This window comes from Barbatula barbatula (genome assembly GCF_947034865.1).
Source record: "Barbatula barbatula genome assembly, chromosome: 6".
Lineage (NCBI taxonomy): Eukaryota > Metazoa > Chordata > Actinopteri > Cypriniformes > Nemacheilidae > Barbatula > Barbatula barbatula.
The window spans coordinates 25194388-25216923 of record NC_136765.1 but is presented as its reverse complement, the minus strand read 5'-3'; the positions used below and the strand labels follow the sequence as shown (position 1 = coordinate 25216923).

At 38.4% G+C, this 22536-nt stretch overlaps 1 protein-coding gene across 1 annotated transcript; it reads left to right on the top strand.

The window, feature by feature from the left end:
- Positions 1-13369: 13369 nt before the first annotated feature.
- Positions 13370-18858, top strand: cyp1c1 (cytochrome P450, family 1, subfamily C, polypeptide 1). The gene has a single exon (XM_079459256.1). The coding sequence runs from the start codon at positions 15612-15614 to the stop codon at positions 17196-17198; it is 1587 nt and encodes a 528-aa protein (XP_079315382.1). The 5' UTR covers positions 13370-15611; the 3' UTR covers positions 17199-18858.
- The last annotated feature ends 3678 nt before the right edge of the window (positions 18859-22536 follow it).

Here is a 22536-nt window from a genome sequence, read left to right as displayed (position 1 = left end):
AAAAGTGTGATGCTCATCTCCGTAAAGAAAAGTAGTGTAGTGAACGTGATGTCATGGATAAACTCAGTATTAGTTCAGGTCTGGTGCTGTTGTGTTTTTTCCTTATATGTCCTTGAAATGAGTGATTGTGGGTCTGTCGAGTGTCTGGCTCTCCTGCAGTTAAAAGCAGAGGTCTGCGCTCGGGGCAGCGTTTGCGTGACTGTAGACCTCGCGGAGGGGCAGAGGCGGGGGACGCTCGGTGTGTTTGGAAATGAAGCGCACCACACGGGCATCTGGAAAGCTATCATTTATTTTATAGATTCCTAATGACGTGGAGTTCGTATGAGGGGTCGTTTAAACAAAAGAAAGTTAATGTAGGTCTGATGCGTTCTCCATTCTGAGATGTTTTTAAATGTTGGTGTATGAACGCATCAGACAGACGTCTCTGGTCGACTGGGTCTTATACGGTGCTAAAAACTGTGCCATCAATCTAACGTGAAATGATGAGTAAAGGCAACAGAAATAAACATAAAGATACAGTACAAGCTTTTAGATGAAATCACGAGTATTTGTGATGCATGACCATTTCTTCAAATGATATATATTTAGATTTTCAAAGGTTTTAGGTTTTAAAACTTTTTTTCATAACCATGAACATAGCACAGTGTAAAAAAATCAACTTTACTTACAAAGTTTCACTTACATTTTTATGTTAAATCAAATGTCAACTGGATTGAAAAATCTAGTTTATAAAATGTATCATTTATAAAATGAAGTAATACAAAATATAACTTGATTTTCTAAGTCAGGTTAGTATCATTTATCAGTTCGATTGACTTCAAAATCCAATTTGATTTAACAAAATATACAAGTTTTTAAGTGCAAGTTAAAGTTTTTTACGGTGCATTTTTTATGTTTTAAAATAATGTAAAAATCTTGAATATGAATATGTAAATAGTATATTTTAATATGAAAGTAAGTGATTCGTGAAGTTTGAGTTAGACAAATGGTTTTGTTCGGCGTCATTTTGTTTGTTTACTTTAAATAACATTTACTTGATATTTTAACAAACACTAAATGTATTTAATAAGTAGAATTTACATTATTCTGGTTAGTAAATTCTACTTGAATTATAGCAGCAAATTTACTTTAAAAAATATTGTGCTAATTGTTACGAGGATTTTATTAAGTTATTTTTTCAGTGTAGTGCTAATATACGTCTTACGAAATATGTGCAAAAATTCAGTTTATTATAATACCAAATATTCTATATATATTTCCTATATATATTATTATTTTTCCTTTTCCTTTGTCTGTATTTGTCTGTATAAAATCAATAATTATTTTCCCATTGTTCCATTTGTATTTTAAGACCCATGACAGAAGCACTGCCAGATGAATCAATAAAACGTTCACTCACCCACTGTGTCTGTCTGCGACACCAGTCGATGACCTCAAGATATAAGTGCTGGTTTAGGGTCAAAGGTCAAAGCTAAAGACAACCACACAGACACATCTTTACAGAGTCAGAAGATCTGATGATCATTCTCCATCACTTGAGTTTCCTGATGTGTGTGTGTGTAAGAGAGGTCAGGAACCTGCGAAAGGGTTCAGGCGGAGAGCTCGACCTCTCTGATCTCCTGCTGCGTTCTTCTCACGACAGTTGACACAAACCAACCGAAACATCCACAATAGATTCACATGAGGTTTGCATTTGCTCCGGTCACAGAATTACAAAAAAAAACATATTTTACTTTTTATGCACACAATCTTTTATCTCCATATAATAATTCAGAAACCATATAAAATACTTTGACGTTTTTAAGGTTTTCACACCGCATGACTTTTCAAAAGAAACTGTATGTACTATATATAAAGATGAGGTTCAAAATATTGAATACCTTTAGATACGTGACTAACCGTATACATTCACACGACTGATGTCCATGTGCACGCTATCTGTCAAATCCACACAGCTATTATTTCAGTGTGCGTGAATATAAAGTTTCTTGGAGTTTCAGGGGTTACGGATCTGTTTCTGGTTTATCCCGTGTGCTTCTGCCGTGTGTTATGTCTGTACACACGTGCTCATACACCATCATCTTCGCACACTGAGCTACACATCTTAGATAAATAATCCTGCATCGGTCTGAAAGATCGTGGGATTTTTTTATCAACTCTCATAAAGGTCTGTGCTTGCATTGAGAGGTCTCATTATAAGACCACCCGCTCGTTCCTGCGAGGAAACATGAACTGGAAATAGGAAAGTTTAAGAACAATTCTCATTTGTATTGTAGGCTTGTGTTTCGGATGTGGTTGGGCCGGGCCTGTGGGGTATCGTGGCAAAACAATAATGTGGCTCTGTTGAAAGCACGGTCAAACAAACCGCATTATCTGCCCTCGCCGACGGCTCCTTGTGCACCATTTCACTCCCACTATCACCGTCTTTGGATAAAACTCAGGTTTGTGCCCTTCAGCCACTTTGTTGGATTCCAATTTGCATAAAGGATGATTTGAAAAGGATGTTTTTGTTTAATCCACCTAATGTCATCCTCATATACACTCGTTTTATATTATATTTCTCTCGAGGAAAAGAGTCAGAAAGAGTCTCCGTCGTTAGAGTTTCAGAAAAGATGACCGATCCGAGCTCAGTTTGAGACATTGTTGACACGTCTTCAATCAAAAGTCAATATTATTATTGAAGATCTCCATATGATCTCTCACCAAATTTGCTCCAATCCTGATGATTTGACCTCGACAATCTACATTCATTTAACAGCACCAGACTCTTAATGTGATTCAACAATTACGCTCTCGTTTTTATTAAGAGAAACATCTGAGACTAAGTTGACACTAAAACGAAACGCATCATAGAAATGAGCATCTGACCAAACATGGTTTCCTCTGGGTAAATACATGTTTTCAATCAATCGAATGTTATTCTGTGATAATATCGTATGACTCAGAAGACATTTTGAATAAAGTGAAAAAAGACATTTAAATCACAACAATTGAGTGACTAATAATGACATAATCGTTGCGTCTGTCCCTTTAAGGGAAGACTTTGCTACATGTGGGCCGCACGTTTGGTCACGTATGCCCACATTGATGGATCCCGCCGAGAACTGAGAGGAAGTAAAGAGTGAAATCAGCTGGGGTCAAAGGTTGATCCACACAAAGCACCAGACATTTCATCGAAGTGTCATGAATCCAGTGATTTATTACTCTTAGCGTCTGGTTTCCAGCGTCTGTCCAGTTTGAAGGATTGAATTATGATACACACATTCTATTTAACAAATCACACTAACAGCTAATCTCTTCAAACTCAAAATCATTATTTAACACTGACAACTACACTCTGTTATGAGACACTGAAACAACCATATATATATATATATACTGTATACGTAAATACACACACACATATATTATAGTTCACATTAAATAAAAATATCTAGGCTTGAACTAGTATGAATATGTTAGACTTATAGATATCTATAAACTAGTGTCGAAATTCAGAAGATAAAAGCATTCAAATATAGATCAACCTTTTTTACGACATCACTCTGCACTTCGTCTTCATCACTTTAATTTCACTACAAGTTGTATACTGATGTGTTTGTGACAAATAAAATGGAAACACTATTGGTCATTTTAAAAGTGGGAGGAGCCACCTGAGACTTTCTATGAGGTTAAATGTCCTTTCCAATTGAGTTAATCTAATGTACTTCTGAGTCACCACACCGGCCTTCCTGTAATTAATATTTATTGTTCCATCGTACCACGAAACAACCACGACCAGTAAATATCACTCACTGGCCCATTTTCCACTGGACGAGATTCAGACCGAAAAGCCAAAACACGGCTGAAAGTCTAAAAGCTGAATCCAAACAAAGATGGAAAAGTGAAATTAGGCTTGTGACATCTTATTAATAACGAGTGTTTTTAGACAATCACAGCAAACTGCTCTTTTATTTTCATGACATCCATTACAGTGCACAAAAACTGACCTCCTGTTTCAGCGTTTGGCAAAGAACTCCAGCAACCCAACCCGCTGAAGGATTTAGGTCATAAAACACAGACAATTATTCACTTTTAACGTTTTCATCTTCTGAACCCTTAAACCACTTTCCATTGAATCTTACAGTATATCCCCAACACAACAGCTATAGGCAACCATCACCAATTCTCTTCCTTTACTGGAGGGAAATTGGCCAACCAAACTTTAACAAAAAAATAAGTTTACTTAAAGTTCGTTTTAGTAACAAAGTATAATGTACAATGAAGTTCAAGTTTATTACAAGTATATTTAGTATACTAATATCAGAATCAAAATATTGTGTACAAGTATAGAGCAAATATAGGCCTGGTCCAAATACCCACACTTGCGGTCTTGGCCATTTGAAAGCATGCATGTGACAGGAGGTCACCTTCCCACGTCTTAAAAATGCCAAAGTAGCCATTATATGTCTATTCGGTTCAATATGTTCAATTAAAAAAAGTGTAAAAGTGCACTGCCCTTACGCACACTAAACCTGGAACGGTATTCAAGAGTGAGCGTATCCCATTGTGCAAGTATACTAACAAACTTTTACACGCACTGTAAAACATTTCTGAAGCGGCAGCTGGCGGAAAATTTCTGTTTTTACAGTTTGTTCTTGAAATACGATCAAAATCTATAAAATTACAACAAATGAACGAGAAAAAATGGGTTTATATCATATAATTTTACAGGGATAATATATTTGACAATTTGTTTCCTGAAAATTAGTTTTTTTACGGATTAGTTTTTTAAGTGATGGGATACCAAAGTTTGAATGTTTAGATAAAAACACCTTTATAAAACGGAAATGAGTAGCTCTGACATATAAGTGTTGTAAAATCTCAAAAATCTCAAGAGTTATTAAAATACATAACAAAATGTTTAACCTCTTTCGTTTATCATATTACAAAATATTATAGCATATAAGCATCATTACCAAAAACCAAAAGGTTTGAGAAAAATAAAAGCAACAAATAGACAGTTTTACTCATTAAATATAGACGAGAGATGAGTAATAGGGTCCTATGTAAATATCACATACTGTAGATTAAAGTGTGATCTCAAATGACCTCTGTATGACCTCTGCTTATGGGGACGTATCAAAACTCACACGCAGCCTTGAGTTCTCTTCCCCGAGCTGCCAGCTTCACACGGGCAACATGCCAAAACAACTAGAGTGTGAACGTGGCCCGGAGGTGAGAGACGGGCAGAACATGGTCACGCAAAGAAAACAGAACCCGGACCGCCCTCTCACATCACATCAACTCTAACAGAACACAACTTTAATAATCCCGCACAACCTAATAAAAATAATATTAATATAACAATAAACGTTGCACTTTAGGTAAGTGGAGAACATAAAATATAGATTGCATGACATTACCTCAAATAAGAAATCTTTCTCCGTCTGTACGTACAGACACGTGCGTTCTGGCGCTGGATGAGATTAGGATGAGCGCTCACCGACCCTGATCACTCCGACCACAGCATTCAACAAACACGTGGAAAGTTTTTCTCTGACAGCGGAGAAAAATGGAAAAAGTGACAAAAAAAGAAACACCGGTGAGGGAGGGTGCGGTCTTCTGAAGAAAAGGCTTTGAACTGTTATGTATAATCCACTCTTCCGTTTTCAACATTTTCCTCTACATCAGTGTTTCCCAAATATATAACAGCCATTTACTCCTCAAAACAAATTAAAAAATCTACTTCTGTCTGGCCTCACACAGACTATCAATAAAGCATATATTGTACAATATTACATACAGTTTTAACACTAAAACCACATGCACTCTTTTATCAAAAAAAGGATTGTGGGATCGATGCAGCGCTCTTCAGTTGTGTTTGTCTGTGACAAATACATGATCTTTGGAACGCTATTGTTCTTTATTATAAGAAGTTCGGATTAGGAATCGAATTAAAGAAAATTAGTAATACTATCATTTGTATTTTCGATCCAAACCTGGTAAACACAAAGGAAGATATTTGGAAGAATGTCAGTAACAAAACAGATCTCTTCCCCTATTTACTGACATCGTAGGGGAAAATAAATACAATGGGAGTCAATCTGAGGGTGAGTAAATGATGACAGAGTTTTGGGTGAACTTCAGTGAAGCATGTCAAGTCAAGTCAAGTCAGCTTTATTTATATAGCGCTTTTTACAATTTTCATTGTTACAAAGCAGCTGTACAAGAAAAAAATGACTATAAGTAAAACATAAAAGGTTATGGAATTCAAAACACAGGTCAAATATCAGACACACAATAAATTCCTATATGCAGTGTTAATTAAATAAGACAACCAAATTCTAGCAGCCCCCCGGCCAGGCAAAACAGTGCAAAACAGTATGCAAACGGTGGCGAGGAACCCAAAACTCCATTGGAGGAGAAAAAAAACCTCGGAGGGAAACCAGGCCTAACCAGGGGATTCCAGTTCCCCTCTGGCAAAAACTGCAGCCTCTGCACAAGCTCAACAGTGCTTGCACAACAAGGCGAAAATAAAAAAAAAAATTAGATTTAAAATTATCATTAATAATCTAATAGCGACTGAAGTTTTGTAGGGACGTCACTTCCTTCGTCCAGCATTTGTCAGGTCTAGGAATGGATTGCGCCCTGCCCGCTCCGCTCTTGTAACCTTGGAACAATGAGACAAGACTGGCTGAGAGTAGAGTACTGTTCTGCACTCTTTGATGCAACAAATGCATCAGTTGTTATTGGAAGTGTCCCTGGTTCCGGTTGATCTAACTAGTGCAGCCTAGATCTTTGAAATACATGTATTATGATAATCTAGTGTATGCAAGATTAAAAAGATGCGTCTTTAGTCTAGATTTAAACTGACAGAGTGTGTCCGCCTCCCGGACATTGCAGGGAAGACTGTTCCAAAGTAAGCGAAATGCATGTAAATGCAGATCTGTTAAAGACATAAACCCTCAATCTATTCGCCAGATTAAAATCATTTACGCGTCTTCTAAACCGACGCTGTTGTTCCAGAGCAAACATAGCATAGAAAAACAGATTGAGCAAATAATATTAATAGTATGTCGGAGACTGATTTTAATGACAGATGATGTGAGTGATGTTATAAACAGGAGAAGAGAAAGAAGCTCTAGTGACACACGGTCATAAGCACATGTTGGGCAACATTACAGAAAGCTTCAGGCCGGAGGAAACAAGTGTTCATTATGTCAAGTGTCCCAGAGAGTCGTTCAATTAAAACATAATAATATCCGACTCCCTCAGGAATGACATGACACAAACACACACCAGAGAATCAAAATCAGCACATTGTTTGTGGAAATTACGTCTGGAGCCAAAAAAGCTTCGCTTACAAAAGAATACGTTTATTCAAGTGGGCCATGTCAACATACTTTATACTGATATACTTTCAGTGTACTTTTAAAATGACTCCTAGACATAAACCGACAGAAATGTTTAAGTACTTCGTCTTTTGATGGCGATATACTTAAAGGTATGATGAAGTATACTTGCCGTTTAGTTGTTTACACTTTTGAGTAGACTATTCGATACTTTTCTACACAGTTGTACACACTACAACAATATTATATGAATATAATATATATTTATGTTATATAATATATAGTAAACAATACATTTGATGTAAAGTTCATTTAAAGACACTTACAAGAAACTTGCAAGTAAGTTTCTAAAAAGTTTAGTACAATAAATGTTATATATATATTTACTAGACAGTCAAATACTTTGTCAATATTTTTGGACACTATTTTATAAACTTGCATGTTAAAGTTTATATAGTAACAATTGATATTATGAGATATATTGTTAACAAACAATAACTATGATCTTACGTTCACTTAAAGAAACTTACAAGTATACTTGCAGAATAAAATAGCGGTTTAGTGTGAATATACTTATACTACTAAACTGTACTTTGTTAAACTTAAGAAACTTAACTTAAAATGTGCTACAAGTACTGAACTAGCACAAGGCTTGTTGCAATTTTTTTCCGATTTTCCACAGTCACACATAGTGTTCTTAAAAGTACATTATAAAAAAACTAAAAGTTGGCCAATTTAGTCCCACGCGGCATTGAAATAACACACTTACTGTACAAGCATACTAGTACATTATCAGTACACTTACGCCATTAAGAATACTTAAAAAAACACTTGAATTTTAATGAAGTCTACTTAAGAAAATTAACTTGAAGTATGCTTTACCGTATACATATATTATTGGAAAAGTTTAGAGACTCGAGTGATGGAGAAGATCCTGACAGCGATCATAAAGAATGTTTTATAACTGTCATAAGTGATTTTTCAAACTTGGAACAGTTTCTTGATTTTAAAGAACAAAGTCTATGTGTACAAATACAAGTTCCCAAATTAAGTTTTGCTTCTGATTTATCTTCATAAAAATCCTTCATTCTTACAAGCTGTTACTGTCCCGGCCACATCATGACTATTAAACGCACCCCATGTATAGCCTGTAAACAAGATTTGGAACAGACGAAGCCGGCGGTCCTAATTCACTGAAGTTACTGCACACTTTCAAGCCCTTAATGAACATCAGAATGAAGAAAGTGTGGAATAAAGACGGTTTACACGCTTCCATGTGAATGACTGTGGTTTGTCAGTGTGATATTCATCATAAACACCACTACAGAGACCACACACACATTTACTGTCTCATCCCCTCTTGAAACCACTTTAGCTTCACAACATTATATGAATTCAATGAAGCTTCTCATGAAACGCAGAGAAAAAAACTGTTGTTGGGTGCTCTTTATTGACTCAGGAGATTTATTGGAACATCTCAGTTCAGTATCAGATTGTTAAGATCTCTTTTGAAACTCTAATGGAGACATTTTGAGATTTCTAACTCTTTCTTATTTCTGAGACGCAGATGAGATGATAGTTCATCCAAAGATACAAATTCTGTTATCACTTACTCACAATGTTGTCATTTCAAACGCGTAAGACTTTCTTACTTCTTCAGAACACAAAAGAAGATATTTAGAAAAAAAAGTCAGGCAGGTTTGAAATAACACGAAAGTGAGTAAATGTTACAAGAACGTTCACATCATTTGCTCTATATTTGATCTCAGTGATGTCTAAGATGCTGTTAATACCGATCATATGACATATGTTTACTTAAGCTATATAAATGGGGACATATCACAATTGTTTTAATATACATTTACAGTAGAGCTAACAATTGTTTTATCAAAATATACATTTCTATAGCATTTCAACAACTCCTGAATGACCAAAAAGAATATTATAAAATGACTGAAAGTTGCGATAGAATAAGGGTAAATTTGCTATCAAATATTTTTTACATTGAAAAAATATATTTTTTAAACGTTTATAATATGTATAAAATATATACAATGTATTTACAATTAAAATAAATGCATTCTATGCTTTTGTAGTACAACTGTAAAAAATACAGATAAAGCAAACATTTAACAGGCACCTGTGCACATAATACACAACTTGTGCACTAAAACACACATAAATGTATTTAAAGGGCTCTTTTGTCAAACTGATTTGACACGTTTTTTCCAAAATTTGTAATTGTACAAAAATGTACAATAAATTAAACCTGTAACCATCACTGGCACAAAAGTTGTACCACATACCGCATTGAATTGTACTATTACACAAATTCATACAAAGTGTGTGTATATAGCAGAATAATGTCAAAAAATTTAGATTGTGAGATGTATATGGATGCTCTTTCACCTTCATTAAATAAGAAAGCAGCTAAAAGCATTTCACTTTGTAAGCACTTTCATTTATGTGAACTGTAACTAATAAATAACTTTATTTCTTACCCTTATGTTTGTTTTTTCTTTCTTTTTACTTTAATATTGTTCAATCCATTTACACGTTCCGAGCTAATGATATTGAACATACTATGTACACTCTGTACGCATTGAATGCATATCAAAATGTTAAGCAAATTCATACATTGTATGTGAACATGTCATCTTCGTATCTCTATAGTGAAGTATAATCATTTTTTTTATTTATGTTTCATTGATCCGTTGCATGAAGCTGCAGATGTCTCTCTCTCTCTGTGTGTGTGTGGGTCTGTGTGTCTGTCAAAGTCCTTCTGCCAAATACAAATGAGCTAACCCAACTCAAATCGGGGTCATCTGGAAGCCATTTCTCGCCGTATTTTTTTCCTTTTCTCCGTCTCATTTTAATCTCCTCCTCCTCCCAGGGGAGGTCGGGGCCCGTTGACCGGGATCTGTGCACGCTAGGTCGGTGTGGCACGCAACTCATCCTCGCACGCAAAAAAAGACGAAATCTGATGTATTCTGCAGGATTCATTTGCAAAACGCACAAGTGCCTATAGAGGGGGAAAGAAAAAATTCACGACGGTCGTTTCACACATCTGTCTGCGTATCTGAATATTCTTGAATCTGTCAGGAATCACGCCAAAACAGCTGAAGATTGATTCAGTGATATCAGGTCATTTCACCACAGAGTGAAACACAAACACAAAGCTCTGCAAAGCTAAAAATAACCACATACCTCACTTACCCCATTGTGTCTTCTGCTGGGCACAAACAAACAAGCAAACAAACGCTTCTTTATTTCATTACAAGAAATGGGACAATGCATTGTGCAAAGGCGCAACTATTTTAAGGAACTTAAGTTACTAGCCTATATAAGGAATTATTTTCCATTCCAAAACATTTGCATGTGGTGCAAACGTTTGCAATGAATGAGAGGAAAACTTACGATTCTAAAAAGAGATACAAAACCTTTTTAGACACTGAATAACGGTTTGAATCCAAAATCGCATACTTATGCACTATTGTACGTGTGAGGTCATGTTGGGCAAAAAAAACATTGACATTAAAAGTTCAATGTGCAATTTTCACGTTTGGCATTTGACATCATTTGGGACATCACACTTACGATTAGTAAAAACCATTTGATATGATATGACCCTTCTAAAATCCATACACTAGATGATAAAGTACATGATGCAGAGTGTAGTGCGTCTTTTGGAACACGTGTTATGTTATTTCATAACCTAGAAGTCACATTTCTTTTTAGCCAAATCGCTCTTTGAAACATTCGCAAGTCAAACATGATGATGCAGAAGCATCTGTTACTGTTACATCCGTCACCGACGGACATTAAACATCATCATCATCATCTCTGATCTCGGAGGACACGCACACATTCCTGATTGGCTCTCAGAGTCAAGCGGAGGTCAGAGTAAATGGAGATTGGGGTTGAAGGTACCCACTGTAAAATGTTTGTGCACAAATATTCCTTTAGGCAACTTTCTCTGATTTTAGAACCGACCTCAATAATTTAATAAAGTTAGCGGATTGAATCGCAGATAGTCGTGTTTTGGTATTTTGAGAGCTTGGATTTTTCTGAGGAGATTTATATAATAAAAACAAAATGTTCATGCATATCAACAATGTCACAAACTGAATTTTTGATGCGCTTGTTTAAAATACACATCCTTTATTGTTGCTCAAACTGAACTGAATAAACCCTTGAAATGTTGTGAGTACACGATTCAACTACAGTCACATGCATAAATGTAAAAATCACATTTTTGTTACGGGCATCATTTTTTACACTACGTGTTAAGTAGTTATCAAAGTCCGTTTACGGAAGTCGTGCCACACGTCGGCCATGTTTGTAACTCCTCTGGGCCGCTATTTACGTCATAGCAAGTCCACAGTCGGGTCTACTTGAACTGGGAAAGCATATATTTCTAAATTCGCAGGCAAAAATCACAATTAAATAGCATATTTCAGATCAATAAATTAACGCACGCAGACCGCCCCAGAGAAACATCAGTCTTTACTGATTGACGATTGGCTCGTTTGACTGGGAGGCGGGACTTTCCTAACGTCATATTGAGCGTTGCATCCCTCGCCCATTCATCTTATCTGCATTTTTGTTTGGGATTTGTTGTCTTTTTTTGTGGTTGATTTATGTGACGTATGCTTATTCTTATGTATGTTTCTGTTCTCTGCAATAAAAAAAGAACATTATGTAATCGTTGTAACGGCAGTGGCGCATCTTTTTCATTTTAATGTCTTTGACGTTATTTGCTTTAAGCAACTGGACTATCCATTAAAAAATCTAAATTTGACATTCTGACATAGATTTTCCACCCATATTTACATTCATGCACTTATGCATTTGACAGATGCTTCCATCCAAAGTGCTCATACATGTTTTTTCAGTTTGTGTGTTCCCAGAGACTCGAACCCACGACCGTTGTGATGCTAACACAATGCACTCTTAAGCTCTACAGGAACCCTTTTCATCAGAAATCTAAATAGTTCAAATTCTCTAGTGAAGCATTTCACCACATCAGCATCATGACACAAACCTTTAATAAACTCCATCTACTCTAAACTTGGTCAAGATGGCGCTGATGAGTCATGAACTATTAGCAAGAGAGAGGAAGTTTGATATTGCAGATGCCCTTAATAGCGCCCGTCAGACCTGGCACCACATTCATTTTTATTTCCGGATCACGGCTGGCGTCTGATCTATATTCACGTTCCTACAGTTAGTTTCAACCGGTCTCCCCTAAATCCCACTGGCTCCTAAACAGCCTATTGGACCCGCTCCCCCCGCCTGCACCAGGGGCCGTGCGTGACAGTAGCTCGCTGAAAAGTGGAAATGAGTGTAGTAAACAGTGATTAGCTCCAGACCGGGATAGGCCTGTCCACGGCGCCTGCCAAGTCCTTGACCTTCCTGACCCGTCACCCCCTCCAGAGTCGGCCTGAGGTCACGGCCAGCCTTTCACAGCCAGGTTAAAGAGAATAATCACAGGCAAACACGCCAACCTCACGCAACACACACACCAACTCACCGCAAAAGCCTGGCTCTTATTAGTGCGGACGCTGACGTGAGACACTATATGTGTGTGTGCAGAGAATCATGGGATTCCTGAAGAAACACACAAGCATGATATATAGTCTCACATGTGTGTTTTACGACGTCAATTTAACATTTTAAAGTTTCAATAGTAACAGAAAAAAACGAAGTCTTACAAACCCACTGTGTCGCATTAATTCCTTGATGTTTTAATAAAAAAAAGATAACGGTACATTAAATGAAAAATATGGCTTAAAAGCTCTCATTTAGCCAGGGTTACATTGCCTTGATTTATTATAAAGTAGATCTAAATCTTTCAATGAGTTTTTAATACTCACAGTTTCACATTTTATTGGGACGGCCTTAAACCACTTTCGGTGTCTTTATGAACACTCGTGCTTCACAAGGGTCCCTTATAATAGAAATAAGAAACACTCTTATTCCATTCAAAAAAAGTTCATGAGAAGAAACACTACTCAAGACTGTGATGTAATTGTTTCGGACACATTTTTTATTCATCTTGAGCATCAAAACATAAAACAAACACTAAAGGGAAAGTAAAACACTTTAACTAAACAGAATTAAAATCATTCTTATCATATTATGTCTTTCTATATGTGTGTATCTATAAAAATATATACTGTATACGTGCGTGTGTGTGTGTGTTCTCTCCTGGGGACCAAACACAGCAGGATCTTTAAATCCACGCAGATTGGATCTGATTATATTTGGCTTGGTTTCTTCTCTCTCCTCAATGGGAATCTCATTTTAGTGCGCTCAGAAAAAGTGATGCTATCAGCAAGAAATCAAGGCTACTGTCTGTAGAGCTCTGGAAACACTACAACGCTGCAATTACAGTCATTAGATCCCTGCACAAATAAACTCCTCCTGCCGAGGAAAGCAGGGATTGAGATATCCGGCCTGCGCTCACCAGACAATCATTTCACATCAGGAACATTTAGTTCTACGGCTTAAATCATCATTGAATCGCTGCTTTTGAGATCTCACACGTTTAACGCGTTATGTGGCTCACTTTAACCGTGAGATGATAATAAGCGTTTTTATTTTATGATATCTGAATCTCTCAATGTGTTTCTGGGTCAAAGAGATGCGGCAGGTCACAATGCCTGATAAACATATGCACTACATACACGCTAGACACAAGTAATGAAACACGTGACACTTTTATGTTCTAGGAAATCTGTGCAATAGAAGTGTTGCTATAAACATCAGCTGTTCAGATTCAGAACATGAGGTGGTCTTCAGTGTCCCGCTCTTCATCATGATGTCATCTCACTGCAAAAAGAGAGAGAGAGAGAGAGAGAGAGAGAGAGAGAGAAGATCACGATCTTACTCTGTATTTTTGTCATGTTTCCCCACATAATTATCTCCAATTGTTGGTGTTTTTTCCTTTTGAATTCGTTTTAAGGGGTTTTAGATCATTGTGTTGAAAATAAATTATATTACATGATACATTAGATTAATTATATCATCTCAGACACATGACACTTTTATGTTCCTCTCAAGGGTGTGTAACTTCGCTTTACTGTACATTATGAGGAAAAGCATGCTTGCAATTATGTAATCTCTCAATACCCCCCAAAAAAATACACATGTGAAAAATTATCCTGAATGTGTGTGGAGAAAAGAGAGATCCTGGCACGTTTACTGATGAGATCAGAGACCCCAGAACATTATGTACCCTATACATGTACACAGAACGTGAGATTTCGCTTGTGTAAAGCTCCTTCAGAAAATACATTTAAACAATGTTGACATCTACAGAAGTCAACTGCTTGTATGGCTTTTGATTGAATGCACTGTGCTGGAAAAACTGAATGATACAGATTCCATAATACATCTACGTCATGAAATTCTCATTGCAATGCGAGCTTATAACTTAATTTTTATATAAATAAATATAAACAGTTACGAAAGATCTTCGTGTCGTGCATGCTTTTTAATGTCAAATGTATCGTAGCCTATACATACCTACGGTATATCGCATGTTGCTGTATATTATGTAAGTATTACAAACGGTTACGAAACACTCTTCAGGATGTTAGTTTGTGTTTTTAATGATTGCATGACGATTAAAATAATGTGCGTAACGCTGCGCAGAGCAGAAGCAACGGAACGGTCTCCAGTGCGCAGCGCGCAGCGCGTCAAGAAATAAAAGTACGCTCTTGCCAAACACAGACACGCGGACATTCTCACTTGCACGCACGATACGTGCATAACCCGCACAGGAGTACTGCCACAAACTGTTGTGACACAGAGCACACGGTTGCAAATTAAAGAAAAGTGCTTTTGCGCAATAGTTTCACCGCAGATTTGGGAAGGTTTATGTCCCGGTTGCGCAGCTGGATCTCCGCGTTCGGCTCAGATCATCTCACGGAGTCCCTGAAGCTTCCACAGTGGGAGGAGTGACTTTATCTGCGGGTCCGGCCCCCTGTGTTACAAACATATATAAAAGACAGTGGTCAAACAAACTAGACTTATAAACGCATGTGTGCTTAACTTGGAAAGGTGAGAACAGAACAGAAAACTTGTGGCTCTGGATTGATTGCCATGTTAAACTGATGCTTTGAAATGGGAGAGTTTGCATTGTGAATTTTTGCTGGCATAAAGAAGGGAAATATTATACGACCACTTGACACATTATATTTTTCAACGGTGTCCTATTTGAGAAGAAAACTACATTTTTTATCCTCTTAAGAAGAATAAAAGTTCATCGAAATGGCGCTGAACGATGCTGATTTTGGACCCCAGGGCAGCAGCATCATTAAGGAATGGACGGGGCAGGTCCAACCGGCTCTCATAGCATCATTCATCATCCTCTTCTTCATGGAGGCGTGTCTGTGGGTCAGGAACCTCACGTTCAAGAGAAGACTGCCGGGCCCGTTCGCCTGGCCCGTTGTGGGCAACGCAATGCAGCTGGGACAAATGCCACATATCACTTTTTCCAAGCTGGCGAAAAAGTACGGAAACGTCTATCAGATCAGACTGGGCTCCAGCGACATCGTGGTGCTGAACGGTGATGCAGCCATAAGACAGGCGCTCGTCCAGCGTGGCACTGAATTCGCCGGCCGACCGGATTTCGTGTCGTTTAGGATGATATCCGGAGGTCGAAGCATGACGTTCAGTAACTACAGCAAAGAGTGGAAGATGCACCGCAAAGTCGCTCAGTCAACTTTGAGGGCGTTCTCGTCAGCCAACAGCAAAACCAAAAAAGCGTTCGAGCAGCACGTGGCCGGGGAAGCCATGGACCTGGTCCAGATTTTCCTCAGGCTCAGCACGGACGGGCGACAATTCAACCCGTCCCACGAACTCACGGTCGCTGCTGCCAACGTCATATGCGCGCTTTGCTTCGGGAAGCGCTACGGCCACGACGACCCAGAGTTCAGGATGCTCCTGAGTCGTGTGGATAAGTTTGGACAGACTGTGGGAGCCGGTAGTTTGGTTGATGTCATGCCCTGGCTGCAATTCTTTCCAAACCCTGTGCGAACCGTCTACCGGAACTTCAAGAACCTCAACGAGGAGTTTTTCGCTTATGTGAAGGATAAAGTTGTGCAGCACCGAGACACATACGACCCCAGTGTGACCCGTGACATCAGCGACGCCATCATCGGGGTCATTGAGCACGGGACAGACAGCACACTCACGCTGAGCAAAGACTACGTGGAAGGGACGGTCACCGATCTCATCGGAGCAGGACAGGACACCGTCTCCACCGCCCTGCACTGGATGCTGCTTCTGTTGGTGAAATATCCATCCATCCAAAGCAAACTTCAAGAGCAGATCGATAAAGTGGTGGGTCGTGACAGACTCCCCTCAATAGAAGACAAAAGCGCTCTGGCTTACCTGGACGCGTTCATCTACGAGACCATGCGCTACACCAGTTTTGTACCGGTCACCATACCGCACTCCACCACCTCCGACGTGACCATTGAGGGTCTCCACATCCCCAAAGACACCGTGGTGTTCATCAATCAGTGGTCCGTCAACCACGACCCAGAGAAGTGGAGAGACCCTCATATCTTCGACCCGTCCAGATTCATGGATGAGAACGGAGATCTGGATAAAGACCTGACCAACGGCGTAATGATATTCTCCACGGGTAAGAGGAGGTGCATCGGTGACCAGATCGCCAAGGTGGAGGTTTTTTTAGTCTCGGCGATCCTGCTGCATCAGTGTTCATTCGAGAGCAACGCATCGCAGGACCTCTCTCTGGACTGCTCGTACGGTTTAACGCTGAAGCCTCTCCATTTCACAATCTCGGCAAAGCTCAGAGGAAAACTTCTTGGCTTGGTGTCTCCAGCATGAGTGAAAGGCATTTCTTCTTTCTCACAGTGCTCATGTTGTGACTGAAAAGACTGAATTTTAAAGTGTATATTCAACATAACAATGAGTATTAGTGAAGCTGCACTGAATGATGTAGTATTCTGTATTATATTTAACAAATATACATGTATGCTATGATTGAAGGGACAGTTCATCTACTAAAATTCATTTACTTGCCCTCTTGTCAAAATCTGTTGTTTTTTCGTCTGCAGAAGAACTCCATTGATTTCCATTGTACGAACACAAAACCACAGAGACATTTCTCAAAATATCTTCTTTTGTGTGCCACTGAAGAAAGACTTGCATGCAGATTTACAACCACACCGGAGTGAATAAGTGACAGAATTTTTATTCTCGGGTGAACTGTCCTTTTAAATGATGATTTCAATCACAACCGTAGAATGAGTGTGTGTGTCACGTCGTTGGCGGACTCGTTAATCTCTTTTTTTACTTTCTAAAGCAGGACTGCAATGTATGATGTTTATGGTCTAATAGGAAGCCACTGTATCAATGATTCTGATATGATATGCAATGGTTTGTTTGTGGATAATGTGTTTCAGAACATGCGTTTCCCTTCAATCAATCATTTTTTATGCAGAGTTTGCACAGCAGTGCTTGCAAAAATTAAGCAAAGACATGCTGATGTGATTATAAGCTTCAGGTATTTAAAAGCATTTATATTTATTCTTACTACACCGTAAGTGTAAACACAATTTTTTATGTTTCTTATGTTTTGAACGAGATTCTGTTAGTTATAAGGAAATCTGTGCAATAGAAGTGTTGCTATAAACATCAGCTGTTCAGATTCAGAACATGAGGTGGTCTTCAGTGTCCCGCTCTTCATCATGATGTCATCTCACTGCAAAAAGAGAGAGAGAGAGAGAGAGAGAGAGAGAGAAAAGATCACGATCTTACTCTGTTTTTTTCGTCATGTTTCCCCACATAATTATCGGAATAATTTTTTTTAAGAAAATTGTCTATCATTTTGCAAGTAAATAAATCTTGTTTTAAGGGGGTTTAGATAATTGTGTTGAAAATAAATTATATATTCAGATTTTTTGTTTGCGATGTACTCTTCATGTCGTCTTGATGATGTCATCGTAAAGGTTCTCTCAAATCCTCTTTTCACAGTACCTACAAAATCAAACATGTTGGTTTAAATCAGATGAATTTCCATGATGTATTCCTTTATTGTATAATAAGCATTATGGTAATGTTTACACTGAACGTTTTTAGAATTAAAGTGCATGTCTTCAGGAATCTATACCACTTATTTGGAAATCACATTTTTACTCAAGCATTCTTAGATTATATGTGTTTTTATGTTTTTACACAAGGTAAATAAGCTACATGTGGACTAAATAAAACGCTGTTTAAACGTAACCGTGTAGTCGATCTCTCTCTTTTATCATTTAAATTAATCTTTAAAGAAATATATAAGAAATTATATTACACATCACACACACGTACACATCTGATCATCACAACTTACTCACTGTTATAGGATCAGAATGATCTGCATCTGTACAAAACCCATACACTGCAAAAAAAACAATGATACGTTTTACTTTTTTTGTGTTATTTGTACACCGTTTGTAACTAAACAATTAAGTAAAATTGACTTTAATAAAACAGTGTGCAAAACTTGACAAATTGAAATCCTATAGGTGTTTTTTACAGTGTCCATAAAGCTTGAATCTTGTTTTATTGCTAACGTTTATTACATTGAGTTTTTCAGCTTTACAGAAACACATTTTAAAGGTGAAATTCTAAACAGACTTGAATTACATTCTGTGTCATGATAAAAACATTAACATCATTTAACCAGAGCGACTTACAGACCGTCATGCTACAGATTCAACTACATGTGTCAAAATCTCAAACCCTTCACCGGTTTCAGACTATATTTCAGTAACATTCACAATTTGAAATCCTATGAAAGCAGACTTGAGAACTTGTGTTTATATATTCCTAACAATAAACTGATTTGCACTTTTATGACTTTATTGATGTTATGTATTCAGCGGAGCATTACAATAGATACAAATAACCTCAAAAATACACAGAAGGAATCACCCCTTACTATAAGGAGATCAAACTTTATTTAGCAGTAATAATTGAGTTGTGCCTGACATGACAGACGTGTTCTCTTTCCCACGACATCTCTGTTTCTCTCATGTTTGTGAACATGATCTCCCTAGTGGCATCAGAGTCATCTATGCATCCAAGTGCATTTGTGAAATACATGAACCTGTTGCTTAAACTTCTACTTGAGAGACAATACTGAACTGTAAAATGAAAATCGACATTACGGGCCGACCGGATTTTGCGTTTATGCTCCGTGTCTGGAGGAAAAAGCATGACGTTGCACTGGATGCTGCTTCTGTTGGTGAAATATCCATCGATCCGAATCAAGCTTCAAGAGCAGATCGATAAAGCGGTGGGTCGTGACAGACTCCCCTCAATAGAAGACAAAAGCGCTCTGGGTTACCTTGACGTGTTCATCTACGAGACCATGCTCTATACCAGTTTTGTGGTCCTGCGAGACCATTGAGGGTCTCCACATCCCCAAAGACACTGTGGTGTTTGAGCGAGACCCTAAACAGAATTTGACTTTAAACTGCTCTTACGGTTTAACCCTGAGGCCGCATTATTATAACATCAGCACCAAACCCAGAGGAACTTTATTAAGTGCCGTTTCTTAAACACAGTCAAGTGCGTACCGACAGCAACTCTAAAGCATAAATAACGCTTCTTAAAGGGATATTACACCCCAAAATAACTACTCTGTCCTTAATTCACCCTCATTTTCATTCAAAACCTGCACGAGTCTTTCATCTGTGTAAAACAAAGAAGATATTCTGAGAAATGTCTCAGTGAGCTACTTGTTACGCAAATTACACAAAATATCTAACTGAGTTGAAATCATTAGCTGACAGCTTGGTCCCCCCCATCTGCGCCCCTGCACCGCTTCAATCTTGTGTTTTAAATTACGATAAATAAACATTTTCAGTTTCATTACTTGCTCAAACTGCCTGAATAGCATCATGTGACGGCGAGGGGCGCTGACCGAGTGGCAATATGTGACGAGTCTGGAGTGACAATGTGTTGCACACACATATCAGGATGTCTTTTTAAAAATAAAACATAATCCCTTATGTTTTTGTTAATTGTGGGACAAAACTCACTCCGTTGTGTAGTTCCGCCGTCTCGATGACATCACACATGTCATTAAAGATGGCACATCATCGGTCAGGAAGCGATGTGCAGTCTGACATGTCTGTGACACTGCATGAATGTTCCGAAGCGATCTTTCCTATTCCCTACTACCTTCATAGAGTAAAGCTCCTGATGTGTAAACTCTGGAGGGAGAAACGCAATTGTATCTCTCTTTTAGGGTCATATACACTAGACGCAATGCTGCACGAGGCGCAATGCAAGTGTTTTTTGCTAGTTTCAGCCCAACGCAGTTGTAACTGTCACGTCCAACGCCACGTTGTTGAATAGCAAATGCATTTGCACTCCCAATTCGCCCATGGGCTTGCTGGTCTGAGAACGAGGTGTATTCAGGCGCATTGTTGGCGCGCTGCTATTTTGAGGCAACTGGCTCTTAAAAGGAATGGGAGATCAGACTCTGATTGGTTTACTGCACGCTTTGCCCAAAACACACCCATGAGAACACACCAATGACTCAACCCTTTTAGACCATGTGCCGGTATTGCCGACCATTTTTCCCGTCCTTAAACTAGCAAATGTGGATTCGGATACGCCCTAAGGTCTCTTGCGTCTTAAACCACGCGCTTAGATAATTTAATTAGGGACAATAAAAAAACACTTACTTTGAGCGATGTTTTGTATGGTGTCCCTTTTCCGAAGGGCCCTTGGAGGGCAATATATCCCCTTTGGAACACACCGCATCAAAATCACAATCTGACACAGTGACTACTGTAATAAACATTAAATGTGGCTGAAAGTTCATACTTCTACCTCCTGTGTCTGTTTGACATGGTACTAAAACTCCCTTTGACAAGATGCTGCTTGTAGTTCATGTGATTTATATGTGTAAAAGTACTAACTCATTTACTTACAAGTAGATATGACTTGTGTAAGCACAGCTCGTGGAAAAAGATGGCCGCGTGCATCTCAGAGGGATCTTACATTAACACTGTTTTATTCAGAGCAGACACACACCACCGTCCTCTCTCTCTCGCGCTCTCTGTCATGATACTTCTGCGATCTGGAGGACGGCCAGGCTGTTACGGGCCGTGCAGGACAGCCAGAGTACACGTCCTGATTTACTGCAGCACGCCACACACGCATGCAAAGATGACGTGACTGTATGATAAACCTCCACACTGAAAGACTGTCTTTCTCCAAGACCCCAGACACACAGGGAACAATAAAATAACACTTATGGTCACGTCTATTTGATAAAGTCTAGACTATTGCCTAGATATTTGATATAGAATCAGACAACACAAATATAGCACTATTTCAGGGAAACAGTCAAACATTTTGGCGTCAAATAAACATTTTCATGGAAAGAGACTTTTGCGTTTGTCAGTAAAGAGTTAAAACAGTCCAATAATTTGTCAGTTAAACAGTGAAAACGAATAAATGTGACACAGGGTGTTTTTCCAAGCTCAAAACGAGGCGGATGGTGCCATGCTTATCTTGTACACACACGTACGTGTGGCCTACCTTGAGCCATTGAATATGAGCATTACGACATCTCGCCACTGTGTGGTCACATGGTTCATGGAGCCCTCAATAGTTCCAAACAGATTCGTGCTGTCAAACTATTTAAATAGATTTTAGCGAGACAGATAACAGCATAATTAATATGAATATAATATATAATAATATGAATATTAGTTCTATGAATACAAGGTATGTCCGACAACACGTTCAAATTTATAAACATGCCGTTATTTCACCAACTGTAAGGCGAATGCGTTTAGGAGACATTGATGTGAATGGGCCTCGGTGCAGTGTTTGGAACTATTGGTCGCTCCATGACACGAGTTACTTCCGTTTTCCATTCTTCCAACGGACGTCTATAGCTGTGTGTCGTTTCAGAAGGCTGCATCTTTGTCAAAAGGATGCGGTATACAGAGGACCCTCAACTTAGAAATAAACAAGCCGTCATTCATAGGACAGAAAAGGAAGCAGGAAGTACCACGTTGCTATGACAACACGTTGAACTCGCACACCTGTCTAATTAATTAAAACTATTTCTATATAATTTTAAGAGGTAAAACGTTGGTTACTTTCTACCCTAAACAATGCCAAAAGAGTTAAACAGATGTACCATTTTTGC

Excerpts from the sequence above, each read along its gene's own strand:
- cyp1c1 (XM_079459256.1), top strand. The coding sequence starts at position 15,612 with ATGGCGCTGAACGATGCTGATTTTGGACCCCAGGGCAGCAGCATCATT.